The sequence below is a fragment of the Taeniopygia guttata genome, chromosome 7 (assembly GCF_048771995.1).
Source record: "Taeniopygia guttata chromosome 7, bTaeGut7.mat, whole genome shotgun sequence".
NCBI lineage: Eukaryota > Metazoa > Chordata > Aves > Passeriformes > Estrildidae > Taeniopygia > Taeniopygia guttata.
Window position 1 is genome coordinate 22,924,931 of NC_133032.1, and position 12,582 is coordinate 22,937,512.

A 12,582-nucleotide genomic window follows, 5' to 3' on the forward strand; every position below is an offset into this window, starting at 1 on the left:
AACCGTTTATGCATTAGGTTATTAATCTATATTTTCCAGAAGAAAACCAAGTGATTTTGCAAAACAATTTCAATTGCTATTAAGCTAAGTTTTCAATTTGGCATAGGCCTTTAGTGGCACTAAATACTGATGGAAGATGCAGGAATAGAGAGTGGAACAATTTATAACAGAGTGTATTGATCCAATTATTTTCCTGCCTTAAAATGCATATGCTCATAAACATTTGATTTTGGGCACTTCCAGTAAACATCAGACTCAGAACAGCAGACATCTACCATTAATAAAACTCCTGTTGCAGTTCTTTATTCTTAAACTTGCAAAAGACAAATACATGATTTGTAAAATCCTGCACTTGTAAAACTGACTTAAATAAAAAATTTCAAGCTACACAGTAAATATGCAGAGCTTCAATTGATTTATTGAGCTGTATTTTAGGAATTACTGTAGTTTACCATTGAGCACTCTGGCACCAGTGAAAATAATTCAGTGACATTACTTTCTACTGTAAAATCATCACGCTTCTCAATTTTAAAACCCTGTGCTTCTATTAAGGACTAAGGAAGAAATTCATCACCAAGACAGAGATTCATATTGACATGTAAATCCTCACGCACAATGAGCAACACAGATGTTAACAACAAATATAAGGTAAAACTACTCAAAAAACAGGCACCTGGGCAGTGCAACAGGTAAGGTAAGGAACTGTCTCCCATAAGGAGAGCTAGACCAAAAGACATTCTATGGTTAGATGGTCTCTTCACCATCTGCCTGTTGGGAGTTACAAAAGCTCTCCAGACCTACCTCATATCCTAATTATCTTTAGGTCCTTTACTGCTCCTGAAAGGGTGATGAGACTCTAGCTCTAGCCAAGGATATGGAGAAGACTCACTCAAGCACATGGAATGCAGTTAAAAGGAGACATACTTTCATAGGAAAAAGTAATTATGCTTTTTAGGTCCTGCATTTTTAGGAATTGCTTTAAGTATTATAGGTACAAGATTTTTTGGCAGAAAATTATTTCTTCAATGGTTGCATTTTGTACAGCAGCAATCATCCCAAAGTGCTGCTCTCTACAGCATCAGTGTGCACAGGAATTACAAAGGAGTAAGAGAACTCTAGCTGACAAAACAGTCTCTCTGCACGAAAGTAAAAATGCTTCTCATCAAGCAAGATTCAAATTAGTCCTATCAATACCTGTGTACTTAACTTCATGCACAGAGTCAATACGTAATAAGGTTCAGTATGTGAACAGTGTTGGAAAGAGTAGAAATTAAATACGTATGCAAATATAATTTCGGTTTGTACTGTACTGTTACTTGAACCTACCTTTTCCTTGATATTTACAGGAGAATTGACTTCTGCCATCTTTATTCAGAGGAGAGTAGTGTCTCTGAAATGAGAAAAAAATCCAAGAGATTAATTTGGAGGTTTTAGTCCCAACCTGTCAAAGCTATACCTGTCATGACTAATTGTATGTGCTTACCTGTAAGCATTAGAGAAAAATGAGAACACAGCAGTGCTCAATCCTGCCAAAAGGTAAAGCTAGTCTAAATTTCCTACCTTCCCCAGATTAGTTCTGCAAGCACATTTAAAAATGCCTTATAGCTATGAATCTGGATAAAAGGCATATTACACTTCTCTCAGCCATGTCTCCCATACCCTGTTCTGAGGCTATAAAGAGCAGGAGTACCTCAGATGAACTCAACAGCTCCTGTTTTCTCATTCACCAGCTTCTCAATTTTTGCTAAAAGAATTTATCAATTAATGCAGTCACAAAAAGCACCTAACTGTGCCAGGTGTTTGGGCTGACAAGTGCTGCACGGTTGTTTGTTGCTTGTTTTTAATTCATAACTAATTCAGAAGATTTAGTCACACAGCTCCCACTGAAACTAACAGGGTCTGTAGATTTAAATCTCTAAGTCTCTGAAAACTTGGGCACATGAATGGAATTTGCATATGATTAAGAAATCCTGCAATATGCTTTCTGTTTCCCGTTATGTGGCTAGGTAATTGAGAGACACTCTACCGCATGATGAAGAGTTAAACATAGGGAAAGAAGTTCCATTGCCTATTCCTGCTTCCATCAAAACTAACTGCCTTAAACTTCACTAAGGAACAGAGCTGAATCCTCACATTTTAAAATTAAATCATACACAAAGAATTACAGCAAAGACTAAGTCAAATGAAATAAAAGCTTGGTTTGGTCCCTCTCTTTAACTCTATTGTACACTGATAAAAAGATATAGGTACAGATATATGAGAACAAACCCCTAAGTTCATTTTAAGTTTTTAAGTTGGAACATCTCCTTTTCCCCCCATTTAAGCATTTGCTATGTGGACTGATATGTGTTCTAAAAATTCTTCTAAATCTCTTTTAATGCTCTTTAAGAATCTTCCCTCAACTTCTTTGAAACACAGAAGTTTAGTACAGTTCAAACTCCAGAAATAAAGCACTTCTCTTGCAGCATTCACTGACAACTTTAAAATCTTATGATTAATTTCTGTATGCACCCATTTTCTAACTAAAGAGATGAGAGTTGAGGAAGCATATGTGGAAGAGATAACAGGAAGAAAAAGAAGTTCATTTGAGTTTTGGTCTGATGAGGAGCCAAAAGACAAAAGTAACCATTTCCATTGCCAGCTATTAAAAAGACATGTTTGAAATAAGTAAGGTTGCTCATGCTGTCTCCATCTTACTACACCATGAACAGATGCTCTCTTAGAACTCAAATACCTTTTACCTCTATTAAGGCACTGGCTCAAATGCTTACCTAAGACTAGAGTCTCACTATGTTTGATAAGCCTTCCTGGCAGCTGTGTCACCGGGAAGGCCTTACTGCCTGTTGGTATCTCAGAGAGGAAGCTTGTCCTTCCTGCCCCTCCTTACATCAAGAAGGAAAGAGCACAAATTAGTTTCTTTGTCAAGCGCACCCAAAGGCTAGAAGCAGAATTAAAAACATCTGGACAGAACAGGCAGGAAGATCACTCCAAAGGTAAGTTCAGGGCAATTCCATTTCCAATATTTAGTGTGTTCCAATAACAAAAGAAAGGTGTTGAGAAATGCTTGTAGCCTGTAGTCCCTAGACAATTTTTTTAAATGTACTTCTTGTCTTTTGCTGCCAGCTATTTCTTGAGGGGCAAAGAACATGAGATATAGATGATAAATTTTCCCATGCAGGCTGGAAAAGTCAGTTCTGAAGTTACTCTAAATCTTCATCTCCCTTGCTGCTTCTCATAAGAACATGGCTTCTATCTAGTGACATCAAACCCACGCTGGACAGGTCCTATTCTAAGTTTAAGAGGTAACTGTACGGTAAGGAATAGTTAAGGAATTCAAGTGGTTTGCTCTTGTATCTAGTATAGTGCAGATTTTGTAATGTTAAAGACAACTGATCAATGCACTCTTGCATATTGATTCAAATATACTTAATCTGATCCAGCACCTCATAACAACATTAACAAAAATATTAATCTGTTCTTGAAGAACCAAACACACAACACAGAAACAAGTTCACTAAGAGAGATAACAAACTCTTCTGGCCTTAAAAATTTATTAATCTATAAAAACCACTATATAATGGGAAAATATCTTTGTCACTTTAAATCCTCAGGTTCTTTTTCAACATATGTTATCATTTTCGTACCAAAATTGTACATTTTAAAACTGCATCTTGTATGAAGCAAATAAATCCAAATAATGATACTCTGTGAAAGCCTCATGCCTCTCAACTAAGGTTTTTTCAAAGACACTAGCTAAATAATTCTTGAAATTTAAATTAGTTTTGCTGATTAAACCCTACTACTTAACCAATTCTACTCCTTGTAGTAATGCTCTGATTTAAAACCAGACATAAAAACTTCATTCAACACCTTGCCAGAATTTGATGTGTCTCTTCTTTGCTGTACATTACAGGTGTTACTATGATTACAGCCTTCGACCAATAAATGTGGTGCTGATTCAGCTAGCTTGCAACTGCAAGCTATTTCAAAAAGACCTGGCATGCTACATGAAACATACCCTCTGCTTCTTTCTTCCTCTTTTTTCTTTTCCTTTTAAGATAAAGAACTAAGAGGACACCAACTTTTTCAAATGGACCCATTTCTCTACACTTCACACACTTCATTAATATGCATTTTACAACTGTCAAAATGAAGATGCTAAAACTGAGTTGGAGCTATTTTTCATTCACCTTCTCCAAGGACAGATAATTGAAATAACATTTATAAAACACTTGCTCATTTATATAACTCAGTCCAGCACTGCTTGTTACAGAAAATACAGATGATCCATTAAAAAGAAAATGTCAATGCTGCACTAATTTTTAAAAGCATCATCCTTTATGGCTCTACTTAATAGCTAACAAATTTAAATTTCTCACTGTAGCACCAACTGATTTATTGAGTAGTGTAACTACTGTTTTTCCCTGGTGTTATTTTAATCTCAGTATTGAGCAATTACTTAGTTTCTGATCCTGTGGCAAAAGACTACAGCACATCCATAATTTTATGAACAAAACAGTCCCACTGAAGTTTACAAGCTTTATCTCCAAGCTTGGATCTAAGTTTGAGCTGCTACATTCTCACCCTCAGTTCTTCAGCAAAGCTTCTTTCTGTGAGAGTTCTGGAACATCAAAATAGGACTCCCAGCTGAGCCCAAAAGGTACCTAAAGCCAGTGGAGAACAATACTTTACATGCCACCAACAGCATGCACACTAAAGAACGTTTGGAGAAAGATTTCTGACAGAAGATTTCTCTGCACTGGCCAAGATTAAGTTAATACAAGTACTAAATTTAAAACACAGAAAATGTACTGTATATGAGAGATTCTGAGCTTGAATGTCAGCTTACATGCTTTGTCTTTCTCCACCATCTCCTGCTTGCATTTCTGCTCCTGAAATGTCACTGCAAATCATCCCAAAAGAAATCCAAGAAAAAGAAATTAATGAAAAAAAACCCCAACAAATTACAAAATCCCTTATATAAATGGGTCATTAATCTCTGATACAAGTTTCCAAATGCACTACCTGCAGCAGGAGATCACTCTCAGTTTCTCATTACATGCTGACCTCAAATACTGACATGGTGTTTTTTCTAAAGCTATTACACACATCCCAATGAGACATTTCACTTGCCTTGTAAAATGAAGCATTTCAATAGCATTCAAGGGAATGCTGCAGAGAAGACTGGACTACTTTTGGCAGAGTTTTACTTCTCTCCCCTACCAAAGGAAGCGATTTGTATCAGTCCATGCAGGTTTAAACTACCATGAACCTGAACCAGGTATCTACAGTGCTGGCACATACTATGTCCTGCTGACCTTAACTGTAAGCAGCAACGTCCAGCAGGCAGACAAGTTACAGGAACGGCCTTTAACCACTGCAGAAAAATATGTCAGAGCTCACCTGACACAGCCTGAAGTATGTGGCTGCTTGCTCAGCCTTTACAGAAGTTCCCTTTCTCTCTCCAAGCAGCAGTGAAACCCCACTACTGCTGTGTTAGGCTTCCAAAGAATGCCCACCATCTTCCCACTGGTAGCAGCATCAGAGTTGTTTGACTCACAGACACCTTCCAGCCAGCCAGACTCTCAGGTAAAGCTGACAAGCACTCCATTCTATACAACATTGTGGATGTGGGGCGGGGGGGGGGATTGCCTGCATCTCAAGCATCAAAGAATCACAACAACTCTGTGTCATGCCACTGCTGCAAAACCTGGCACATTTAAATTTCACACTTCAAAACTCTGTCAGATGCTCCCCACTCCTAACACAACAAAAAAAACCCAAAAAATCTCCTTGCAAATACAGAGAGTGGAAAAGTAGTCTATGAAAGCATAAGTGTTGCCAGAAAGATACAATTTGTGAAAATACTCTGTCACAGTAAAGTGTGTCAGAGTAGAGACTGTGTGTGACACCTGCTCCACCACTTTTGACATCTGAAAATGCAGCTTTGGGAAGGGGGATAAAAAAACTCCCCATTAAATAGCACCTAATGATGGGGTGTTGGGAGGATTTCCCATCTGTAGGCTTATGGATGAATGCTTTCCTACACCCCAAAAAAGGTCGTAGTTCCTTGTCCGCCCTGCAACTGTTTCCTTTTCTAAGGAAATACTACCCCAGCAAACCAAGAATTCCAGGTCTAAGTGACTTGACCATTGCCAATGCTTCTCTAATTCCAGTCACTGAGTGAGCTTTGTCTATTAAAAGAGAAGCTAGAGCTTACTATTAAAAGAGAAACTAGAGTTTACAATTTTGTCACTCAAATTTTTTCATGAAGTAGAACAACATCAGAATATGAATTTTAATTATTTTCTATTTTTAATTACAGATCATTTTCTCATTTCCAAATAGTTCAGTCTAAACCCCCCAGCTCCTAAAAGCTAGACAGGTATGGACAGAACAAAGGAATCACAATTTTAGAGAAACTTCCAAAAATAAGAAAAAAGAATGCTAAGTACCTGTACTGGTTTTGTCTGGTATTTAGTTAGTTTTCTTCACAGTAGCTATAACACAGGGATGTTGTAGATACTGCCAGCATTTCTTACACACCATCAGGACCTTTTCTGCCTCTCACCCCACCCCAGCAGTGAGGAGCCTGAGGGGCATAAGAAATTGAGAGGGGACAGAGCTGGGACAGCTGAGCAAAGGGATAGTCCATATCATATGATGTCAGGCTCAGCATACAAAGCTCTGCTACCGAAAGCTCACTCCCAAGGGGAGGCAGTGAATGAGCAGCTGTGTGGTGCTTAGTCGCTGGCTGGGATTAAACCATGACAGTATTTAATGAGATTGTAGCAGCCTGCACTATGCTTTCATCTTCTCTATTTCTACCTTCTCTACAGAATTACATCTCATTTTCAAATGAGATTCCTATCCATCCATATATATTATATTACACTGTCTTGCCTGCAGACTTCCACGGGCCCCAGGTAAAGCAAAACCAGCAGAAACAGAGACACATGGCCTCCATTTCAGATTTGACTTTGTTTCTTGTTACAAAGAAATGCTACTAGGGAACTGCACATGAAGCCTGAAATAAACACAGTTTTTCTGTTGCAGTTTTAAGCTAATATTGTTGAACTAGAAAGAATGAAAAAACTCTTGAGAGTGAGATCCGAAAATTCAAGCATTTCAGAAAGTAATGATTTTGGTTTTCATTCAGATTTTATTTAAATAGAAGAAAAAATTAATTAGGTCAAATGGGCAAACATCAGCACGCCACTGTTTGTGAAACTACAAGAAATACCAAGATTCAGACATTTGTCTTCAGGATCTTGAGATTAGTAATGGGTATGATTTTCTGTTTGCTGTAGTCTCATGTCTAAAGGCAAACATAATAAGAAAATGCATAAACATAACCAGAGTCAGAACATATTAACAAGTATCCTCACAGCTGTCCTTTTAGCCTTTTGTTTCACTAGGAATGAACACACCTAGTAAAATCAACACAAAATGTTACAAATACAGGACTGGTGTTTTCCAGTACTGTTCTATATCCTTCTGATGACGGCATGTAGAAATTTTCTATCCATATCATCATTTGGTATTTCCTGGTTTTTGGAAGTTTGAGATTAGCCACTTCAGACTAGTTAAGCACCCCGGATAAGTTTCATGACATCTGAGGCCTTCAAAATCCTTTCCTTTAAATGCCTGCATGAACATATGTATGGAAGTGCACAAACATTCCAGAATATCCATCATTTGCAGAGGCCAGCCCTGCTACTGTCCCTGGTCACGCTTGTCTCAATCACAGACCGCAGCTGTTGCCTCTGCATTCTCCCTCCTGCTCAGCTACTGCAGCCAGACTCTCTACTGGTCACCACACTGTGCTTGAAACCCACTGGCTGCAGATCTGGAAACAGGATGCAGGAAATGAAGCATCTCACTGATTCCACATGTAGCTCTGGATTCCTACAGAAAGAAGGCTTATGCTCCCCCACTGTTTATCACCTCCTCCTGAGGATTTCTGAAATGCCTGACTACACAGTTTGAGGAATACACACCTGTCTCAGATCTACACCTTTGCAGGCCTCTCGCTTGGAAATGGGCAGTAAGGGGTAAAGGTTTGGAAAATATGCAGTGGTACACCATGAACTCAGTTATGCTGTTTAACACTATAAAGTCCATATCTGAGAGACCACAGACCTATCTGCTAAAAAGAAAAAAGGGACAAAGGTAAGAGTGGCATATGTGAGGAAGCACAAACCTTAGCACCTGGGTCAGTGTCCTTCTTTTCCCCATCCTCCTCAGATTTCTGCCAAGGGCAGGAATGGCTCTAAGCAGGTACCATAGACACATTGCCGTGTCCAGACTGTTGTAACTAAATGGTTAGGCATCAGAAAGTTCTGTACCTCATTGTGATAAAACCCACTGCTCTTTGACCTTGTTATGCTCTCCCCTTCCTAAGCAGAGATGGTACCATCCATGTAACCCAGGGTGAGCCTGTGCTTCTCCCCTCTTGTCAGCTGACTTGCTTCCCTCTCTCAGTTCCAGCGTGTGAGAAGCCAGACCACTGCTTATGTGGGCTGCACAAGCATTTGCATTTTCACAGAGATGTGGTGTGTGAGGGATCCTCAGGTCCTCCCTGCACTTGGTGCTGCAGCTCCACTGTATGAGAATCCTGAAGAGGAAGGCTCTAGCCCTTAACAAGGTCACATTCAGAGAGGGTCAAAAGAAAGCTACTGACTGGCATCCTCCCCAAACTCCATTAATATTTCATCCAAACAGTTTAAAAGTATTTAGTGATATAACCATATCTGACATATACAAAATGATATAACCATACACTGACATCACAAAATATTCTGGCTGTATTTTCTATCACTGGTCACCCTTGGTTACAAGCGAGGGCGCTAGCAAATCCTCTTCCTGTACACTCTGTGAATGCTGGGTCTGTCCTATCAGAGAAAGCTCTTCTTTTACACAAGTTTCAGTGTGGTTTCCCCAGAGACTGGTGTCACTGTATGAGCTGGTGTTTGCTCATGACAAGTGACTGACACCCTCTAACAGTGATCACCAGTTACCACCTCAGAGACCTGGAAGGGTAACAACCTGCTACCACTGCAGAATATAGCTCGGGCTGAGACGGATCCAAGCCAGTAGTTTATATTAAAGTCATTAATGCCATCCTGCATCTGAGCAATGGAGATCAATTTAAAAAGCACATAAAGAAAGGTCCGCTCTGCATTATTTACAGCAACTTACTGGAATGAAGAACAGAGCTGCAGGAGTGGGCACATGCAAATCCTGTGTAGAGCTTTGCTTCCATGTCTCAACAGACAGGTACCAGTGCAAAGTAAATACTCTGTAACTGCTGACATACACACACACACACACATATATATATATATATATATGTATGTGTGTGTGTGTGTGTGTGTGTGTATAGGCAGGCACACAGACACAGAAAGAATGAATAAAATGCTTTATGAAATAATAATAATTTTAAGTAAAATAAATTTGAAAATAAACTAGTTGCCATTATTTTTTTAAAAATAGCATTCTAAATATTGAAAAGCTTCCCCAAAACACATGTGACAGTACACTTCTTAAACAAAAGCTAGGAATTAAAATTTTAAAAAAACATCAACTTTCTGGAAGGAAGTCTTGTGGCACAGCAGCAAGCTTTTCTATGAAAGGATATTTTACAGGATAGACGAGCTATTTCCTAGTGAACATTCAAGGGACTTAGGCACAACCTCCGAAAATTCCTCCTACCCTCTTTCCATACTGATTAGTAGCCAAACACTTATTTTCAAGCCCGATCCTTTCTAAAACGGCACAACCTGCCATGTGAAGCAGAGTTAGGAATCTAAAGCCAATGTTTTCTCACCTAAACTGATGTACATATCATGTGTCTGAACTCCCTACCCAGCAGGTTTTGTCACCTGAACAACTATCAAATATACTGCTAGAAGTCTATGAGTGATCATATGCACATGTAATTCTAAACTGAGGTGACAGCACTTTCTACTGCTCTTCTTTTTGACCCATCCAATTTATACCACCCATTTACCAAAGAATGAAACACTCAGCAACACTGACTCTACTCCACATTAAGAAGCTCCAGTGAACTACGAAAATACCAAAAGGCTGAAATAGTGTAAGGCAGAAAGCCTCCCAACAATTTTTCATTTAATGGTAGGAAAATAAAAACTCATTAAAATCTTGGGAATTGTGGAAAAAATGAGGAGTCCTGTTCTAGAAATGTTTATATAATAAAGAACATGAAACAGCTCAAACAGAAGAGACAGAAAAAACTCATCTCAGTAGCCCCAGGACAAGAGAATGACTCCAGCCTACAGACACTGAAGATCTAGTGCCTGTTCCAAACCTGCCTGCTGCTACACTGGAAGAGACTTTACCCCTAGGTTAAACCCCTTTCTTAAAAGAATAAGATTTTCTCTAAAGAGTTTTCTGATTTCCCTCAAACACATCTATTAGCCTCCTGGAACCAGGTAAGAGCCAGCAAAGGCATATCCCCACTCCAGAGCTCCAAAGGTAGGAAACCCAGCACCACAGCACCAAAACTACCCAATGGCTGCTCAGGATAAAATATCCACTTGCTGCCTTCTGATGCTCCCCACTTCAGGGACTGCACACAGGGGCTCTATACCCTCCCTACTCTGCAGGAGAATGTTGCTGAAAGCCTAGAGCCTGTGTTCTGCTGGCTGGCATCCTAGAGGAACATCTGCAGAGCATCACTGTGATTCAGCATAATCTGAATTCCCGGTTTTACTACGCATATCATACTAGTAGAGCTGAGCCCAATTGACAATAGATGAATTCAGCTACATGATCGGTAAAATAGTTCTCTCTGATAAGCAGGAAGGAGGGATGGGAGTTCTGAAAAAAAAAAAAAATCAGACTGAGAAAACTCACTTTCCACAGTGAGACTTGCCAAAATAAACATTAGCCTCTTGCTCTTCCTCAAGCGCCTCAAAATATCTTCCTAAACATACAGATATAGAGCAGTGAAATAACAAAAAACAATCCACTCAAATTCTATATCTGCATGACCCTCCTGCAAAAAAACAAAAAAGGTTAACTTTCAGTTTTCACAAACGAGGCATTATCTTCCACTTTGCTTTTGCCAAGGACTTGAGCTATTAAGCAATTTACTCTGGCTCCTATTTCAGCTCAGAACGGGATGCCAAGAGACAGCGTCGGCTCATTTGCTTTTGCGGTTGCCCAAATGTGGACTGCTACAAGAGCACAGCATGGGAATGCTAACAGGGAAGGATGTAAAGTGGGAGCACTGCTTTCCTCAATCACAGTGTTTTCTCTAAACAGTAAGAGCAGAAGTAAAAAAGTGAATGTCAGGAAGTGTTCAAATTCACGTGTGTTTTGGACATCAAGAAATAAATTATCACAAGGAATCAAACTTCCACCAGCAGACTAATAGATTATAGTAAATTTTCAATGTTGGAATAAACCTCAAGTTCAAAGATACTATTATTTCTGGAGCTATTCTGATTTGAGCCTTCTTTCTATTAAATATTTAAGCCCACATCACCTTTCTTTCTTGCTCAGACATCTCTGAAGAACCAGCTGACTGTTGTTAGATGTGCAAGACTGACTCTCAGCAAATATAATCCTTTGAATTGAAAGAACTAGATCGACTTGAACCAGCTGCTTGCTGGTCCCACAGGAGCCTCCCCAGCTGCAGAGAAGGAGAAGTCATCAGAGCTGCCCTGACCAAGCACACAAGGAAGCACCACAGTCATGATAAACTGGCAAGTTTACAGTGACTTTGGAGAAAGGAAGCACTTTACCAGAGCTCTGAAAGCACTCCCTGAATAAAGGGCTTCTGAAGAGAACTGACAAGGCCCGGTGCTCAACTGGAGGCATGACAGACCTGAAGAAACCTTAGTGTGGTGAGACTTCAGGTAAGTAACATATATTTAAAGTATAGATAAGCATACTTTATGAGTCAGTGAGGTCATGTATATGCTTGAAGGTAAACACCTGATTTAAATGTGGCAAAGTACTCTGAACCTTCTAAACCAAACACTGAAATTAAATGCAGCCTTTCATTAGCTATAACCAAGTCACCTCATATAGCTTCTTTGAAGAAGATGCAAATTTTTCCTTGAACAGTATTTAAATTACTATATATTATATACATATGTACACACACAAAATATATGTACGTAAAAGCTCTAACAAATGTTTACGAGTTTCTCTAGTAAAATCACCTGATGTATACCCACAATTAACAGACACAGGCCCAGCAGTATTCCCATATTATTTGTCCCTACAGTACCTGTAGAGTCAGACACTACACTGTCACCACTGTTGACACTTCGATATTCTCAAATTTACAACAAATAGTAGTCTTCCTCTCCTCCCCCACCTTCCTACTGCCAAGGAAAACATTGATTTTCTGATGTTAACAAAAGGAATTCCTGGAAACAACAACAAAAGCACATAAATAAGTTAACCCATAATTGCTTATTGTTCATACAGCCCTTCAACCTAATTGCTATTACACATGAATAAGTAGCTATTAGAGCATTCACTGGACTTTCAACTGCATTTTTTAGAGGTAAAGCCCAAAAGAAACTCATTATTTTTTTCAACTGA

The 12,582-nt window shown here is 39.1% G+C and overlaps 1 protein-coding gene across 7 annotated transcripts in view; it reads right to left on the bottom strand.

The window, feature by feature from the left end:
* SPATS2L (spermatogenesis associated serine rich 2 like) overlaps positions 1-12,582 on the bottom strand; it is a 78,146-nt gene that overhangs the window by 40,213 nt on the left and 25,351 nt on the right. For 6 of the 7 annotated variants that reach the window (XM_030277757.4, XM_030277760.4, XM_030277759.4 and 3 more), the window contains one exon: positions 1,327-1,390. In XM_030277757.4, the coding sequence (XP_030133617.3) occupies positions 1,327-1,365 (39 nt within the window). In that variant the 5' untranslated portion in view covers positions 1,366-1,390. Of the gene's footprint in view, positions 1-1,326; positions 1,391-12,262; positions 12,288-12,582 lie in introns of those variants that run through there. The other variant, XM_072932401.1, reaches the window with a different exon arrangement.